The 19,398-nt window shown below is 47.7% G+C and overlaps 1 protein-coding gene and 2 pseudogenes across 2 annotated transcripts; all 3 read right to left on the reverse strand.

Moving 5' to 3' along the window:
* Nucleotides 1–39: 39 nt before the first annotated feature.
* LOC120427632 (uncharacterized) lies at nt 40–3,384 on the reverse strand. 2 transcript variants are annotated; one of them, XM_052706071.1, is made up of 2 exons: nt 1,935–3,384; nt 40–1,343 (listed from the first exon to the last, which is right to left on the reverse strand). In XM_052706071.1, exons 1-2 carry the CDS (start codon nt 3,271–3,273, stop codon nt 853–855), a joined length of 1,830 nt encoding a protein of 609 aa, XP_052562031.1. In that variant the 5' UTR covers nt 3,274–3,384; the 3' UTR covers nt 40–852. The 2 variants fall into 2 exon arrangements, with proteins under 2 accessions (XP_052562031.1, XP_052562030.1); XM_052706070.1 differs by having other exon boundaries at nt 1,094–1,539; nt 1,935–3,273.
* A 4,347-nt stretch (nt 3,385–7,731) lies between these two features.
* LOC120427639 (uncharacterized) lies at nt 7,732–10,947 on the reverse strand (annotated as a pseudogene).
* A 4,719-nt stretch (nt 10,948–15,666) lies between these two features.
* On the reverse strand, nt 15,667–18,719 carry LOC128092375 (T-complex protein 1 subunit beta-like; annotated as a pseudogene).
* Nucleotides 18,720–19,398: the final 679 nt, after the last annotated feature.

Below are 19,398 nucleotides of genomic sequence, written 5' to 3' on the forward strand. Positions count from 1 at the left end.
CATAGATATTAAGACGCTAAATTGCTTCTAAGAGTGCATGATTATCATAGTGAATGTAATCACGATACCAATAACCGTTTGGGTCAGTGCACTTCTCGAGGTTTAAAGTAGCAAATAATAAATCATGAGAAGATATTCCAGGCATAGAAACTTGATTACATCTCAATACTAGATCAGGTGAATTAGTTAAAAATAAATCTAAAAGCGAGCAACCATTATTATAGAAAAAAGTTGGCTCGGAATTAATGCAAGTAAAATACATACTTGAAATTGTATCCATAAATTCAATAGATTTCCTAGATTGTTTTCTTAAGTCGGTATTAAAATCACCAATAAAAAAAAGAATGATCATATTTCAAACAAAATTCTTCGATATGTGTCCGTAACAAGTAGGAACAATCGTTTGGAGGAAGGTTGTAGTAAATAGCCAACAATATACGATTTCCATTACAGTGCAATTCTAGTATCAGAAAATCGGATTCAAACCGTCCATTTGTGGAAACACCACTAAGAGATTTCTTAAGAATTTTACATCTTATATTTTGCCTTAGATAAACACAAACGCCCCCACCATGTCTATTACGGTTTTGACGAATTAAGTTATAACCATGAATAGCGATAGTTGAGTCAGTTACAGTTAGGGCTAGTGATTTTTCACGGCAAAAAAAAAGAAATTACGCGGTGTACATTTCAGAAAACATCCAAATTTCGCGGCGATTTCACGGCTTTTCAAAACTAAGGAAAGAAAATGCAATTAAGTGTTTTTTTCAATACTAAAATAACTAAATACGGCAAACAACTCTTAGTTTTAACAATTCATTTTATTTGCTTGCTTTTTCTGGCTGCTTACGCTTAGATCTTCGAGTTTGTAACAAGAATAGCGTGTGATGCCAAATTGTTTTCTTCAAAGCTCTGCCGGTTTACCGTGTCTACCGTGTTGAATGCACTGACGCTTCGCTCCGCATCTACCGAATTTCCTGGGACAGATAAATACCGGATAGCAATTCGGGACAGATTAGGAAAACGGTCTTTCTGGCTGAACCAGAAGGCAGCTGGTTTGACTCCATCTTCGATCTCGAGAGCGCACTGTTTGTACGCTGCTAGCTCTCCTTCAATTTCCGGCAACTTTTCAGCGCATTCCGGAATACCGTCGCTCAGCCCGTCCAAAGAAAGGATTTTTGCTTGAGCCGGATCGAATCCTCTGACAGCTTTCATGAAGCTGAGGCCTGGCTGCGTGAATCTAGCTGATGTTTCGGTGTAGTATTGGTTCAGCTTGGCAGCTGCATCTTGAAACGCCTTCTTGTAGATCTTGTTTTTCTCCTTCTCTCCCTTGGAACCGAACTGGGTCCGGTGGTTTAGTGGTTAGCGTGGTAGCCTCTGAATCCCAGTATGGCCTGGGTTCAATCCCAGACGGACCCGGTGGCATTTTTCGAGACGAGATTTGCCTGACCACGCCTTCTATCGGATGGGGAAGTAAAACGTCGGTCCATTTGCGTAAAAGAGGTTTTGAGTGACTCACCACACATAACCTTCGGACGCCTAGAAATGAGTAGAAACTTGCAACAGAGACCACAAAAGACCCGGGGGTCGTTAAAGTGGATTACTTTGCTTCACGCAGAAAAATGTTTTGTAGAATCAGCCTGTACGAGGTTTGTTTCAACAAAATTTTTGTTGAATATAATCAACGCGGATTTTGCCTTGAAACAAACCTAGATTTTCTCAATTCCACAAAAATCTTTTGTTGTTTTGAAAAAGTTGCTTTGACGTTTAGCGTAGATTCAACAAAAATCTTGATTTTCAAATCAACAAAATGTTTTGTTGATTCAAATATGCCTTATTTTTCTGCGTGTTTGCTTTCCCTTGGAACCGAACTCTACATTAAAAAAATAAAATTAATTTTCAATTTATAAACTAAAACAAAATCTGTATCTTACCGGCCATCAGGTCAACCACCTTGTTGTAAGCCAAATGGATTGTTACTTGACGGTTCTCGAACCAGGTCAGCAGGTCCATCAATTTGGCCGAGTTCATCATGATAAAGACGACATCGACCCGAACCGAATCCGTTTTAAACAGATCGTTCAGTTCTAGAAGAGCACTGGTTGGGGCGGAAACAAGTAGCTCGGCTTCAATGAACTTCTTAAAATGCTCGACGTATTTCGCATGGTGCGCGACAGCTCTGAACCAGCTGTTCCAACGAGTCACGACTGGCACTGGAGGCAAGGGCACTTCAGAGCCGCACTCTCGGCCAATGAATTCCCTGTATCGAAGCTTGCGCGAAGAGCAGTGCACAAAGATAGACTTAAAGCAAGCAATCATTCTATCCACAGCAGGGAAGTTCCGACGAAATGTTTCACCCACCAGACTCAGAATGTGACCGTTGCATGTGAGGTGAATGCAATTTGGCAGGAGCACTTTCAAGCTGGTCACGGCCTTGGTCATGTAAGTTGCGTTGTCCGTCAGCACGACGACAACCTTGTCAAAATCGACGTCAAACTTGGTCAACGTCTGAATGATAGCTCTCGAAACGGTTGTAGCGTTCACCTTATCCAGAAAAACCAGATTCGCAGTGACTGCCTCCATCTTGTCTTGTTGTCCGGAAGTGACGGGCAGGATAAAAACAATGTGCAAGATAAACCTATCCTGCTGGTCCGAGGCTTCATCAGAGGCAATCACGATCGAAGAAGCTGCTGCAACACGTTCTCGCAGTTCCTGCTGTGCGACATCGAAAACCTTAGGCAGTACTTGGGATCGGAGGGTCGTGGACTGTGGAAGCACTCCAAGGTTTTTGACATTCCTTGACAGGTAGTCTCGGAGCTTCGGATGATCAAGCTTGTACAGCGGAATGTTTGCAGATGCGAAAGCTTCCACGAGTTCAAATTGCGAAACGTTTCGCGCATCACGAGATGCTGTGGCTTTGTGGAATGCGCTCACCACCGTTGTTTGTTTTTGCACGGAATGCGTTACATCCTTTGGCTGCTTTTGGACCTTTCCGATGTGGATTTGCGATTTTAGGTGTTTGTCGATGGTGGCCTTTCTGGTATGGTCCAATGTTACGTTGCAAGACGTACAAAATAATTGGCCTTCGTCCGCATGTAGTGTTCCTTTTGGGTACTGTTTAGCTCGCTCGACACACGTAATTTTTACTGCTGTTTTCATTTTGTTACCTGCTAAAATGGCTCGCGACGCGCAACTTGAAAAAAAACACCACTTCCGTAAGCAGCTGTCAAAATTCTGGGTGCGCTCGTTACACTGAGAATCAACATTACACATTGTTCAGTTAATTTTTACACATTTGTATGGAATTTATCAGCTCAAGTATGGTAACACACTATTGTGTAATCATAGTTGAACTGAAAATCCCATACAAGTGTGTAAAAGTTAATTGACTAAATGTCTAATGCTGATTATCAGTGTAACAATCGCCAATTACCCAGTCACGAAATAATCTAGCAGAGCTGGTTCTGTCAGAATCCTGCTTCAATGGAGGAACATTTCTGCTACAATTCCGATAGAATATTCAGCTCTGCTAGAATTCTGCCAAAACGCCGTGACTGGGCAAGGATGTGCCAGAGAAATTTTATAAAAATTACGATTTGCATTAGTGTTGGTGCGGTCAGGATTGCTCGACAGCAGTATATTTAATAAAAATATAAATGTCGCGGCATTTCACGGTATACGCCGAATTTCACGGCCAAGACCAAATTTCACGGATTTCGCGGCTTCCGCGAAATCGCGAAAAATCACTAGCCCTAAGAATCATCTAACCAAGTTTCAGTGAAGCAGATAATATCCTGGGTGCAGAATAGTTGTCCGCAAAGCGGCCTCAATTTAGAACTGTCAAAGCGGAACCAATTTACTGTTCGCAGAATAATACCAAGAAGTGGCAAGTATTGTGATCGATCTATAATTTATTTTGTCAGGACTAAAAAAAGTCGATGGCGTCGAACTATAAAGGTATTCGAAGTCAAAACATCTTAAGAAGAGGGTTGAAATCGAGATTGGCATGATTCGTTGCTAACATTTCAAAATCGCAATGCCTCACTCAAAACCTATGTTTATGACGCTTTTTGAAATGTTAGCGACGAATTATCAATAACTATGAATGGTACCTGCCAAATAATATTGGATAATCTTACTCCGATGTTATCACTGCACATCAAAGATACATAATCTCGGAACTTCCATTCGGTTGCTCTTCTGATTCACGAAATTCCACCCACTTTTGACACAATTTTTCATCACGTGGAAAACAAAAAAGGCCTCTTTTGGCCGTTGAAAAAAGTGGGATGCACTTAATTTTTCATCGAAAACATCAACGTAATCAGATCCAAAATGTTTCAAAATAATTCACTTCAGTAGCAAAAAATATGTCACGCTTGAGCTTGAACATAGCCTTCTACTTTGTTTATGTTTACAGCTGTAGTGCTGTTGTATTAGTGGGGAGCAGTGGGGAGCTTTCGAAAATCACGTTACGCATTCTGTCTTTTCAGCACCCAGCGTAAACCCGAGGGGGATGACACTCCCGAGATGAGCTCGCGATTCAACTGCGATGACCTTCGATGAACGCGATCTGCCACGATTGCCAAGAATGAGCGCGATCTGGCACGATTTCATCGCGATGTGAGCGCGATGTACAAAAATCGCGCGATGTGAGCTGAACGCTGCTCGAATGAGTTTGACAGCAACTAAATGACAGGTCTTGCTGAAATTCGATTCGAGCAGTGGAAGAGCAAAACAAAACAAAAAAAAAACACGTGGGAAAAGTGGCAAGTTTTCCACCGGATTACCAAAACCTCACGGATCTCACGTAATCCTGCCGGCCAAGTTCTCTGCATTAACAGTTTGTCGAGCGTCCTTCCAAGATTCTCGTTTACAACCGAAAGCCCGCTATGAAGGAGAAAGACGGCGGTTGCGAGAATTTTCGCCGAAGACGACCTAGCCGGAATGACCCCTGTGAAAGGCAAGGAAGTCGCCGCTGTCGATTCGCACTATCGACGCTCCAGATAAGTCCCTGAGCTGGAAATCGTCGCGGAACTAGCAGTCTTTGCGCCCAAATCCAACCCGATCCTCTGCCTTGCATGCCGTCTCCTCCCGTCTCGCAGAATCGGTGCCTGAGAACGTCATCCAGACTACGAACAACCTAATCAGTTAGCTGGATGCACAATCGTTCGAGCTGCCCAGTTGAATCGGTGGGTTTGCATCCACGCCGGCGGCCACGTCCGCAACGAGCAGTGCCGCGAGCTGCTAGAAGATTTCCGATAGAAGTAGCAGTGGTCTCTCGGGAAGTAGCAGCCCAGCTAGATGCAGCTTGAGCTCGAGTGGCGGAGGTGGAGGCTACACCACGACAACGACCAGTAGTAACAACAGAAGTGTTCCGCTGTACCGCTTGGAGAAACTGTAACGGTGGCCACGGCTGGTGGAAATAGCAGCAGCATCAGTTCTGAGCACGAGAAGCCGCTCAACCAGCTGGCCCTAAACATGCTTTGAAACCAAAATGTCCTGCTGTGGATCTGGCAACTTAGCTGCTCGGCCACCAATCCGGACGGATCGTCGTCGACACCGGCCAGTGGTAAAGGACTACCCAACATTGAGGACTCACACGTACTCTGTCGCTGCGAGCCCGGCGCCACTTGACTACCATAATTAACATTCTCGCTCTTCTTCTTGTTTGCACACTTTTCAGACGCTGAACTGGTCGATCTGTCGCGGATATTTACGATGTCATACACGCCTTCCGGTCCGACCTACTGCTCACGCCCACGCGAGTTTGTCTAGGTGCACCAGCACGTGTCCAATACCATTTAGCACAAGGCTGGAGCGCACGACATGAAGGACGACTCGGAGAATGAAACCATGTCGGAATGCATCGGTGAAATCTACCCTATCTGAACTAGTCGCTCGAGACGTTCATCCCGGAGGACGGTTTGGCTCGCGGGTAACCATCTACAACTACGAGTGGGTCGAGTAAGTCAAGGCGCTCAACGGTTGCACCGATATCCCGATCGCCTTGCTGGTAAGCAATTCGACACTGTAATAATCTTGCTAAATTTAAAAACGGTTCCTTAAAAATCATCAGGAAATGGCGATCAATCTCAGCTGTCAGGATATTGACGCGTGCGCGAACCTAATCGGCATGAACTCGTTCTGAAAGACGCGAAGGGCCGGCAACCAGAACCAGCTGAAGACGTCAGGGACGTCGTCGCCAATCGAATACGACCTGGCCGACGCCGAGCAGTTTGATTTTCGGCAGGCAGCTGCCGCGGCTGGCCATCTGAATACATTCGACCAGAACCATAAGATCTTGGACAAGCTTCAGCAACGGAGGATGGTTCGGCGGAGGTGGCGGGAAACCATCTACAACTACAAGAGGGTTGAGTGAACCGCCGAGATAATCCACGTGAACTTTAATACGTGATACACTGCTGATATCACCAGAAACGCCGTTTGAACAGCTCAAAAAGACACCAGCCGGTTAACTCGGTGGCGGTCAGCCCGGACGGCAAGTAGCTGGCTTTGATAAGTGCGTCCACATCCATCTTGATCATTGAGAATGATCAGCTGGTGCACATCAAGGGCACCAGCTGGGTGGTATCTTGGAGGTTTGGTGGAAATCGCGCCACCTGGGATAGCAACACTTGGCACTTCAGGTGTTGAATAGAATATCGGATCTGGCCGGCCGCGGCTCATTAACAGCAACATCAGTTCCCGCAAAAGGGGAAGGAGGGGGGGGGGGGGTAGGACAATAAAATGAATAAGTTCTTTCGACAGGCTTGTCAGCTGATGACGTTCGACCAGTAGTGATGAGACTGATAAAGAAATCGTCACTTCCGTTGCTGAGCCCGACCTAAACAATTGTTAGAGTCTGAACAATTCTGCATTTAATTTAGCTTGAATGCAATTCAAATAAAGAATTTCGTGAATATTCGATTTAGTAACACTATATCACAAATGCTTTTTTTTAATTTACTTTATTTATCGTAGTATTTATTACAATTCCATAATTAGGTGACTTCCTGTCCAAATGTCCAAACAGATATAACTTCAATGTTCCGCCGCCAGAGGCGACACAGCTGGATAGTGGACTGCGTGTGGCCAGTTAGGATTCTGGCTCGCAGATTTTCACCGTTTTCCTGTGGATCGATGCCGTATCACGGTACGAGGATGCCTGCAACAACAGCGTCGCGCATTTCCTGCGTGAGATGCAGGAATTCAAGGGTAACTTGCAGTAAGTAGTTAGGCTTGGAACATCTGCACGCGATCACCTTCCAGGGAATTCCTCTCGGGGTTTCTTGGGTCGGCCAACAACATCCAACCGATTAGCAACACGACCCCCTCGTCAGGGCCACGGCCGGTGAAGTTAATCCCGGAGACCTGGTCAAGCTGGCCGAGTCCAGCCTCGGAATGATTGGCTACACCTTCGTCGGAAAGGCCCCCGCCGATTCACCGGTTCGGAAGTGAGGGTTGTTCCCATTGGTCGCAATGTCCTCACGCAGTGCCAACCGCCTCCGATCCAGCACCGCGGCTCTACGCCCAGGTTATCAGTCGTCAGAATCTGCGACACAAAATCGATCGCGTCTTCCAGCATCGGTGAGCCACTCCAGCAGTTTGCGATCCCTCCGGGATCGGAGTTGTTAATCGGGTTAATCGGCCACCAACCTCGCGATGGATGAGTTGCGCAAGAGAATCGCGATTTAGTCGTCTCCGACGGCCCGCTTCGCTGCTGAGGGCTTAGCTTGGGGGACACTTTGCGCCCTTGGGGAAGTTTCGGACCTTCTTGAGCGTCTTCGCGGGGATCCACTCTTAGTCGACGTCGCTTGCCATACAAATCGCGGAACTGCTGGCCGACAACGAGCAGCAGCACCACGATTGCGGCCAGGAACACGTACTTGAAGAACTTTTCGCCGTCCAGGCCCTAGTCGACCTCGATGATCGAGAAGATTTTCTTGAAAACAGCCTCCGAGAACTGATTGCTACTGGCGTCCCGGTAGATCGGCGCTATGTTCATCCCGAACGGATGTCCGATGGCCGAGATGTTCTGGAAGAAGCAGTAAAAGTCCATCCGATAGCGGAACGAAGCCTGGATGGTTTCAACGATGAAATCGTCGCTTACCTTGTTGTCGAATCCGACCAGGAACTCAGCCGGGTAACCGGTCGGAAGCTCGTGAACCAGATCCAGCGGAGTGTAGCGGGCGGATCAACAACAGAAACGTATCGGCGTCGGGAGATTTCGTCGTTTCCGGATCATCGTCCATTTCAGTTTCTTGAACCTGGTCTGTCACCGACTCGTCCTCTCCCTCAACCTCCGCATCTAACTTATCCTCAGCGACGTGGGCCTTCAACCGAGAACCACAATCCACGGTGAGCAGGAACGACGGGAGAACCAGTAGGACATAAATGACGCACTGGTGGAGGGGTCACTTTGGATCTTTGTACGCCGATCCGCTGGGAGGATGAAATCGGATGGCCAACTTAGCACTTTCAAAGATGCCGACTTGGACTACGGCAGTGAAGAAAACGTTAGTTTACGTGGGGTTAGTTTGGTTTTATCTTGATTGATTACCCTTTGATTATGTTTCAAAAGCGCTGCTCCAAAACGTTTATGTTTATTTATGTTTATTTACATTATTGACTGCTCGAATAAACATTTGTGCAGTGCGGCTAGTATCACGGAAAACTGCAAGAACGCATATTGTATGGCAACCCTGACTGCATGAACAAGAATTTTCATTCGAGCACGATCTGACCACGATGAGCACGATGAGCGCGATCTGGCGCGATTTGCCGCGATGAGCAAAAAACAACCACGATGAAGGTGCGATGTGCGAATGAGGTGGAATTTGATGCGATTTGATGCGATTTTAGTCAAATCGCGGAGTGTCATCCCCCTCGCGTAAACCTATGATTTTTTGAAAAAATGTGTTTTTTCCTTCATAATCACTTACTTTACTTTTGTTGGCGCTACACCATTAGCTTGGCCTGCTGCACGATTCTCCGCCAACAAGCTCGGTCCATGGCTGCTTGTCTCCAGTTTTGCGGGGCAGCCACTCTCTCCAAATCGTCCTCCACTTGGTCCACCCACCTCGCGCGTTGCACCCCCCTACGTCTTGTTCCTACCGGCTCCGACACAAACACCAACTTCGCAGGGTTGATCCTCTGGTTCCGCTGGCTCAATTTCTCGGGTCGCTCCGGCATCCTAGCAACATGACCCGACCACTGCAACCGTCCAGCCTTCGCGACCTTCCGGATGCTTGGTTCGTTGTAGAGCTGCGCAAGCTCGTGGTTCATTCTCCGCCGCCATCCGTCGTTCTCAAATACGCCGCCGAAGATGGTCCGGAGCACTCGACGTTCGAAGACGCTTAGCGCTCGTAGGTCCTCCTCGAGCATTGTCTACGTCTCGTGCCCGTAGAGGACGACCGGTCTTATCAGCGACTTGTAGATGGAACACTTCGTATGTAGGGAGAATTTCCGGGACCTTAGGCTCTTGTGGAGACCGAAATAGGCCCGACTTCCAGCGATGATGCGCCTCCGAATTTCCCTGCTGCAGCTGTTGGCCGACGTCACCAACGATCCGAGGTACACAAACTCCTCTACCACCTCGAATTCGTCGCCATCGATCGTAATGCACGGTCCAATGCGCCAGCAGGTACTTTGTCTTCGCCACATTCACCCTTAGCCCAACCTTTTCTGCTTCCCGCTTCAAGCCGGTGTACGCAACAGCAACCGCCTTGAGCGTTCTGCCAACAATGTCCATATCGTCGGCGTAGCAGATGAATTGGTTGGACTTGCTGAAGATCGTGCCCCGCATATTGAAGCCCGCTCGTCTCATAACACCTTCCAGTACCACATTGAAACAGAGGCAAGAAATCCCATCGCCTTGCCGAAGCCCCCCGAGTGAAGGAAACGAGTCCGATTCCGCACCCGATATCTTCACACAGCACCGAGCCCCATCCGTCGTCATTCTGGTCAATCTTATCAGCTTCACGGGAAAGCCGTTCTCGTCCATAATTTTACATAGCTCTTCGCGATCGACTGAGTCGTACGCGGCTTTGAAGTCGATGAATAGGTGGTGCGTGGGGACTTGGTACTCGCGACACTTTTGGAGGATTTGTCGCACAGTGAAGATTTGGTCGGTCGTCGATCTCCCCACGACGAATCCGGCTTGATAGCTTCCAACAAAATCCTCTGCTATCGGCGATAGACGGCTGAAGAGGATCTGGGAGAACACTTTGTAGGCCGCGTTGAGTATTGTGATGGCATGGTAGTTTTCACAATCTAACTTGTCCCCCTTTTTGTAGATCGGGCATATTACTCCCTCTTTCCACTCCTCCGGTAGCTGTTCTGACTCCCAGATCTTGACTATCAAACTGTGCAAACAGAACACCAGCTTCTCCGGGCCCATCTTGATGAGTTCTGCACCGATACCATCCTTCCCAGCCGCTTTGTTGTTCTTCAGCTTCTTGATGGCATCCTTAACTTCCCTCAACGTGGGAGCTGGCTCCTCACCTTCTCCTGCTGCACCGATGTAGTCCTCTCTTCTGCCGTCTTGGACCCCTGCCTCTGTTTCTGCACCATTCAGGTGTTCATCGAAGTGTTGCTTCCACCTGTCGATCACCTCGCGCTCGTCCGTCAATATCACTCCATCTTTATCCCGGCACATTTCGACTCGCGTCGTGAAGCCTTGGCGGGATCCGTTGAGTTTTTTGTAGAACTTGCGCGTCTCGTTTGAGCGATGCAGCTGCTCCATGTCCTCGAATTCCAACTCTTCATGGTGGCGCACTTTCTCCCGGAAGAGCTGGTGCTGCTGCCTTCGCTTCTGTCCGTACACCTCCTCGTAATCACGGAGATTGTGTTGAAATGTGCAGTGTTCACCTTCTTTACACCACCTTGGTGTGCCGTTATTGTGCTAACCTTGCTAGCCGAGCCTTGGTGGTTGTGACAGCTCATTCCCGCCAAACCAGTTGACGCGTGCGGTTGCAAGTTGTGTTTTGCTCGCAAAATAAAAGTTCGTTCGCTAAAGTAAATCGCGTGTTCTTTTCTTTCCTCGATTCCGGTCCGATTCGCGGTAATCCGCTGTGCGTTCTGGACGGCAAATTCCGTCAGGTTATGGGCCCAGTTAGGACGGTTTCGGGAAAGTGAAAAAGGACGGTTCCGCGTGGAGGAAAAGTCAAGTTTTCGCGTGGTGAACGAAAAGTGTGCTCGCTTTTGTTTACCGTTCGGTGGAGGAGCACCAACGGAAAAGTGAGGTTGTGTTTTTCGCGTGTGGAAGAACTTTAAAGTGCGCGTGAAAAATGGCCGGAAAGTTCGGGATTGCCAAGCTCGATGGCACGAACTGGCCAGTGTGGGAGATGCGTGTGGAGGCACTCTTGGCCGTCGAAGACCTCTGGGAGGTTGTGATGGAAGATGTGCCGGCGGCAGAGAAGCAGGACGCGGCTTGGAGAAGCTGCGACCGGAAGGCGAAGGAAAACATCGTGTCGCTGCTGGTGGACAGCCAGCGGTCGCTCGTGGAGGGAGAAGCCCACGCGCGGGACGTTTTCAAAGCTCTCAAGGAACATCACCAGCAGGTGGGCCGATCCGCCGAACACACACAGCGGGGGAAAGCACGGAAGTGCTTCCGTTGTGGCCAGCCGGGGCATTTCAAACGGAGTTGCCCGGTGCGTGGCGGATTGCGGCGGAAAAGCGAGAGCGATGGTGAGAAGGATGCTGTCAGGAACACGGAGAAGAAGATCGCCGGGAAGACGGCGACGGTGTCCATCGAGAACACGGCGGCGGCGGCTGTTGGAACCTTGGAAGTTCAAATCGCCAAGTGCACGGAGATCGAGACCGCTGAAAGCGACGAACAGAACGTCGCGCTCACCACCGGAGTGAGAAGATCTGCGAGTTGGGTGATTGACAGTGGTGCCAGCGCGCACATGAGCAACGACAGGAACTTTTTCTCGTCGCTGCGGGAATTTGCTGGTGGTCATATCACGGTGGCCAACGGTAAGCAGACGGAGATTCGCGGTGAAGGAAGCGGGGTAGTGTACGGCATTGACGGTGAGGAAAAACCGAAGAAGATCGACATCGGCGAAGTGAAGTTCGTGCCAGGACTAACAACGAACTTGCTCTCGGTCGGGAAGTTGGCCGAAAAGAACTACAGTGTTGTGTTTGAGAAGAAAAGCTGTTCGATTGTGAGTGCCGAAGGTGAAGTGGTCGCTACGGGTAGACGTCACGGAGGACTCTACTACCTGCGCCAGACGAAAGTGGCGGCGAAATCGATGGTGGCTGCGGAGGCTCGACACAACGAGGGTTGCCAGCACCAGTGGCACCGACGGCTCGGTCATCACGACTGGGCAGTGGCAGCGAGGATCTACAAGGAGGGGCTTGCCACGGGGATGAAGATGACGGACTGTGGACAGCGGCTGGTGTGTGAGTGCTGCGAGGAGGGTAAGTCAACCAATTTACCTCCTATGCTCGGCCGGAAGTCGAAACAATTGCTAGACGTGGTGCACGCTAGCGTTTGTGGGCCGATGCGAACCGTTACGCCAAGCGGAAATCGATTCGTCTTGACGATGGTCGATGACTTCAGTAGGTTTACGGTCACCTACCTGCTGAAGCGGAAGTGCGAAGCGGCGAGTGGGATCAAAAAGTACGTCCGGTGGGTCGAAAGCCAGTTCGGTCGCAAGCCGCGAGTGGTGAGGTCGGATGGAGGGGGAGTGTTCAACAACACAGAACTCCGGAACTTCTACAAGATGGAAGCGATCCAGCCTCAGTTCACCAATATGCGTAACGGCATCGCTGAATGGAAGACCAAGTCGCTGATTGAAATTGCTACCTGCATGCTGAGCGACGCGGAACTGGACATGCGATTCTGGGGTGAGGCCATGCTCACGGCCACGTACCTCCAGAACAGGATGCCGATTGTACCGGATCAGAACACGCCCTACGAGCTCTGGTGGGGACAGAAGCCAGACCTGGAACACCTCCGAGTGTTCGGCAGTAGAGCGTATGTCAACTTGCCGGAAAAGGAGCTGATCTTCGTCGGGTACGCCTTGGACCAAGAAGCGTACCGGTTTGTCGACCTGGAGACGGACAAGGTCACCGTTAGCCGTGACGCCAGATTCTTCGAACTCGGTGACGGCATAACAACGGTGGAGTGGCCTTCGTCGGAACCAGCGGAAGAGATCCAGTTGAAGCCGATCGTTGTGAAGGAAGAGTTCAAGGAAGAAGAAGTCGGAGACAACGCGGCTGGAGACGAAGAAGCTGAAAAAGAGGCCAGCGAAAGTGACGACGAAGAGTTCTTCGAAGCAGAAGGAGACGAAGGCGGACCGAGTCTAAGCCTTCGACGCTCGGGAAGGTCGAATCTGGGAGCAAGACCGCGCTACCTGGACGACTACGAGGTGAAGCACGCTGTCGGGATCGCGGTGAGCGCAGTCGAGGAGACTGCAGGCCGCATGGAGGAGCTGAAAGGACGGAAGTGGAGCACCTCTTTAAGCGGTGCATTCAAAGGCTGTGGCTGTGAGAGGAGGCACCGGATGGGGGACTAGTGAAGAAGGCTCACCCTGAGGGGGAGTGTTGAAATGTGCAGTGTTCACCTTCTTTACACCACCTTGGTGTGCCGTTATTGTGCTAACCTTGCTAGCCGAGCCTTGGTGGTTGTGACAGCTCATTCCCGCCAAACCAGTTGACGCGTGCGGTTGCAAGTTGTGTTTTGCTCGCTAAATAAAAGTTCGTTCGCTAAAGTAAATCGCGTGTTCTTTTCTTTCCTCGATTCCGATCCGATTCGCGGTAATCCGCTGTGCGTTCTGGACGGCAAATTCCATCAGATTGTACTGCAGCATTGCCCTCCGTGCTGCATTCTTCTCCTCCAAAATCGCTTGACACTCCTCGTCGAACCAATCGTTCCGTCGTCCTCGTTCCACAAATCCGATGGTTCTTTCCGCTGCGTTGGTGATGGCTGCCTTGACAGTCCTCCAGCAGTCCTCGAGGGGAGCTTCCAACAGCTCACCCTCCCCTGGCAACGCAGCCTCTAGCGAATGCGCGTACCGGGATGCGACTTCCGGTAACTTAAGCCGCTCCAGATCCAGCCGCGGAGGGCGGCGGTACCGAACGCTTTTCGCCAGGGAAAGTCGTTGGCGCATTTTCACCATCACCAGATAGTGGTCCGAGTCGACGTTGGCGCCGCGATAGGTCCTGACGTCGATGATGTCGGAAAAGTGTCTACCGTCGATTACGACGTGGTCGATTTGTGATTCCGTTCCTTGCGGTGATCTCCAGGTGTACTTGTCTCGGGGGTTATGCTGGAAGCAGGTACTTCGTACGGCCATATTTTTGGAGGTGGCGAAGTCGATCAGTCGCAGGCCGTTTTCGTTCGTGCGTACGTGGGCGCTGAACTTTCCTATCACCGGTCTGAATTCCTCCTCCTGGCCAACCTGAGCGTTAAAATCTCCGATGACGATTTTGACGTCATGTTTTGGGCAGCTGTTGTACGTCCAGTTCAGCTGCTCGTAAAATGCGTCCTTGTCGTCATCTTCGCTTCCTGAGTGCGGGCTGTGCACGTTTATGATGCTGATGTTGAAGAAACGGCCCTTAACCCTCAACACGCACATTCGGTCGGTGACCGGGGTCCACCCACTCACGCGATCGAGCATTTCGCCCAACATTATAAAGGCTGTCCCGAGCCTTTTTTTCTTACCGCGGCTCTGGTAGATTCTACAACCCAATCTTTTGTACTCTCGTACCTCCTCCGCGCCTATCCAGCAAACCTCCTGCAACGCTACGATGCTGAACTTGCGGACCCTCAATATGTCGGAGAGTATGCGGATACTCCCGTCAAATCTGAGAGACCTGCAATTCCACGTCCCGAGCTTCCAATCGTGGGACCTCGTAAGGAGTCCAGTTCCGTGCCGATTGGTCCGGCTCGCATCGTGTGCTTCCTGCACTGGTGTTTTACGGCGGGTTCGTGTGGCCTGCACCAACCCCCTGTCTCGCCGGAGGACCATCGTGCCGGTCAAGGGGTTGGAAACTCTTAGAGCTATAATTGGGTCCTAAAATTAAGTTTAGATTGCTGATATTATTGTTCACAACGATAAAGCTTATTTTTCTGAATACAATGACCCTTTGTACGACCACAAAAAGTTTAAAATTAATTTTTAAATCAATTTTGAAAAATTTACCTCGCAGTCCTTATTGACAGAAAAGCTCCTACTTGACAGCTCGTTCCAAGGGGACCATAGTTGATCCATCGAAAAAATGTTGTCTTGAAAAAAAGTGAGCAGAAATGGTTTTTAATTGTGTTTTTTACCGTTGTACATAACAATTTACATAGGGCTTTAGTACCCAATTATTATGCTAACCAGTATATCAAAATATATGTTAGTATACTTATTATTTCCTTTACATATCGCCAGTATACTAACCAATATACTGAGAGTATCTTAATATACTAACAGTTTATTGCTTTTCGGTTAGTATACTAACAAGTATACTGGAATATCGTTAATATACTCAGTATTCTTAAGTAATATTAGAGTTTCCAGCCCCTTGGTGCCGGTACTGTTTAGAGTCCCACGCCGACACAGGGACTTTCACTCAGCCGCCCCTAACCTGGGGTACAGACGCTGTTTCGAGCAGCCCCTAACCTGGGGAACAGGCGCTCGGAAGGGGGGGGGGGGGGGGGTCAGCCAACTATGACCTGCAATGAGCCGCTCCTAACATGGGGAACAGACGCTCATGAGGGGGGAGGTGGCGTTTAGCTGAGCATTACAAACGGAATCGTACTCTTCGTTGTCGGCGATCGTCGTCGGCAGCTAGAGCAGAGCGCGACCGAACGCTTCCATAGCCATCGATTCCTTACCGGACGTTTCCGCGGCCAGCACGCGAAAGGCGTCATGCAGCGAACGATCCGCTTCGTCGATGATCTGCTGGGTTGCCCCACGGATTACGATGGTACAGATCGCAACGACCGAGACGAACCGTCACCTTGTCCTTCATCTTCTTCTTTTTGGCGACCTCATCTTGATGCTCGATCCTAAAACCTTGATCTTGTCCGTGACCATCGGCGTGTTGGCGATCAAGATCTTTGCGTTCTTGATGCTTCTTGTCCAGCAGGAAACCCTCGTCCAGGAACGAATCCTCCTAGCAACCGCCGGTCTATTTCCCAGATCATTTCAACTGCATCACGGCATCGACTGCCAACTTGGAAATGTTCATCAAATCCTCTCGGAACTTTTCCGCATCCTTCGAATTGTCCTGAGCCACGCCAATCAGCGCCGAATGTGCAGCCTGCGTGGCCACCACCCGGCGATAATCGTCTGCGGGTGCAACTTTTTCTCGATCAACTTTTCCGCCTCGCGCAGCAACTCTGAAGCCAACACCGTCACGGAAGTCGTTCCATCGCCAACCTCGTCGTCCTGGAAGCGACTCATCTCCACCAGGATCTTTGCCACCGGATTGTCTACGCCGACCGCCGAATCGCAGTTTTGCCTTGTTTTTTTTTTCTGTCAAAACTGCTTGAAAAAAAAACAAAACAAATACCGAGTTGCCAAACATGACCAAAAACTGCTCGACGGCAAGGTTGCAAGATAGATTTTCTTGGTTTAAAAGTCGAGCAGACTGTGGTCGCTTTAACTCGCTTTAACGCGCGATAACTTGCGTTAACTTGCTTTAAGGTGGCGTTATGTGAAAACTCGGCACGATGAGTAGCGTTGATGCTTTTCGAGCTCGTTTTTGTGCGTTTTAGTGTGTTATCGCGGAGTGACGTCCCCCTCGGGGGGTGCTTTAGGTGCGTACGTGGTTCGATGGACTCTTCCGCCAACTTTTTTGTTAGGGTACGTTATCCATTAGTGGACCCCTTTCCTATAGTGGACCCTCTGAAGGGTTTTTGATGAAAAATTCAATAAAATCACAATTTCAAGCGTGTTGTTGTCTACAAATCTTTTATTTGGCATGTTCAGCATCATTTAAAACAATGTTGACTGACATTGAATTGTCCTTTTTACCAAAATAAGTGTTTTGAGTTCGACATCTGAAATCAGCCATGGCCACTAGCATTTTCACAACAAAACTGCATTTATATTGTATGATTGAATTAACCATCCAATCATTTTTTGACTGATTATTTAACTTCAGCAAGTCGAAATAATGTAAGTTAAAGGATCTTTACTAAAATATAGCGAAGAACTGCCATTTTCGAGCAAAAATTAGGGGGGTCCAATATAGGACAACGAAATCCAAACTTTTCCAAAAATGGACCCCTGTCAATTTAACCTTCAAAAATGAAGAAAACTGTGTATTCAAGCAAAAGTTTCTCTAAAACATACAATAAATGCTTGTTGTTTTCCACCCTAAACGCATATGTTTCAATTATGAGTATAAATATAGCTGTTTTCATGTTAAGAGTACCAAAAATGCTGAAGCCGTAAGAATTTATAATTAATCAAAACTATAGTTAATTGTACTTAACTGAAGCATCATAATTGCAGTTTGAAATGATATTTTATAATAATTAATCAATAAAAAAAAACATTTTTTTTAAATAAACATGCATGGTTTTATCAGCAACTGTAAACAAATCTAATGTTTAGTTTCGGTCAACCATTTATGTAATTAATATGGAAAAATTTGCATCAAGATTACTTTTTTTATTATTTTTATGTTTGCAGTGGTTTTTGAATCGTTATCTCTGATTTTTTCAGAAATAAATGTGTTTAAATATCTGTAAGGTTTTTTTGCTGTTTAAAGCTAAATTTGTTAACAAAACATATTTGTTTATGATGAAAAGTGAGCAAAATCCATCTTTTATTCAGTATATCTTGACTTTTTTTTGATAAGGTCCTATAAACAAATGTAAACATTGAGTGTATCCCGCTTACTCCGATGGACTTTGACATAAGGTGTGAAAGGGATACACTCAATGTTTACATTTGTTTATAGGACCTTATCAAAAAAAAGTCAAGATATCTATCATTAGACCTACACCATGCATCAAAACATCAAATATCGGTTAAATTTGATATAAAAATAACAGTTTGCCTATAGTGGACCCGGGTCCACAATCGGATTATGGACCCGGGTCCACTATAGGAAAAGGGGGTCCATAACAGGCAAAAAAATTTTTTTTTTCAAATGACTATTTTTCTGCTCAAAAACAAGTAACTGATGAAACAAATAGTCAAAATTGTTCAAAAGACTTCAGATTTAATTGTTTTGTACAAAAGGTTATGAAAAAGTGCTTAAAATATTGAAAATTTGTGAAAAATGTGCTTCAGCTCTACTAGGGGGTCCACTAATGGTTAAAATACCCTATCTATTTTATTTTTTTTCACAAAAACTTATTCATTTTTTTCCTTCATAATCAACATTTTTATAAAACTTATGCCGGATTCAGATGAGAAAAATTATTTCCAACAATTTGGTGTACAACTTTCCAATATTTGTTTGATTTTTCTATGAGAAAACTGTAAATTTAGAAAATGATAGTAATTTGGAGTATTTGGCAAGAAAGTCTGTCAAAAATCAATAGAAATTGTTGAATATACGTTAACACATCGGTTATCAACATCAACGCCGAAGTGCGTCGCGAACCGGCATCGCGTGTTATAATTGAACCGCAATCGACGACCGGGCAATAATAGTGAATTTATTTTTGCCATCCATCGTCGTCGTCGCGGGACAAACAAGCAGAACAAAGGGCTAAGTGTGGTGTAGCAACAAGACCAGTGGCAGTGCAGTTGTGTCGATTGCAACCCTCTGGCACCACTGTAAATGGCTAGAACGTTTGACAGTCACCAAAACCTCGAAGAGCCCACGTAGTAGTATTAGTGAAGAGCCTACGTTGTTTATCGTGGGCTCTTCACTAATACTACTGCGTGGGCTCTGTGAGTGTAGCAGTATTGGTGTTGCCTGTTTGTTTACACCAAATCAAGCAAAACATTGTAATAGGGCCGAAGCCGAAGTGTAAACAAAGAGTCTATCCTGCTCACGTCAGTTGATGTTTACATTGGGAACGAGCAGGATAGACTCTTTGTTTACACTTCGGCTTCGGCCCTATTACAATGTTTTGCTTGAAATCTTTAAGAAACATCACTTTTTGTGTGTGAAAATCTGTTACGAAAAAAGGTGAGAAGTGTTGCTTCCGATTGACCGGGAAGATTTGCCGGGTAGTACTGGACCGGGGACTGGCCAAGTCCCGCTGTTGATCCTTCCGAACAACTCGCTGCAATCTCCGGTAGGGAGTAACCGACCAAGTGCAGAAACATCCGTGATTCCGGAGATTGTGGCGGAGCTGGTCTTTCCGAGCATCCTTCGATAACCTTCTCCGAGGACTGGCCCACTCCCGCTGTCGACTCGCACAGGGAATCGAAGGAATTGTGTAGAATCCGACCTTTTGCGGACTCACAAGAAGTTCATCGCGAAGTG

Source organism: Culex pipiens, chromosome 1 (genome assembly GCF_016801865.2).
Source record: "Culex pipiens pallens isolate TS chromosome 1, TS_CPP_V2, whole genome shotgun sequence".
Lineage (NCBI taxonomy): Eukaryota > Metazoa > Arthropoda > Insecta > Diptera > Culicidae > Culex > Culex pipiens.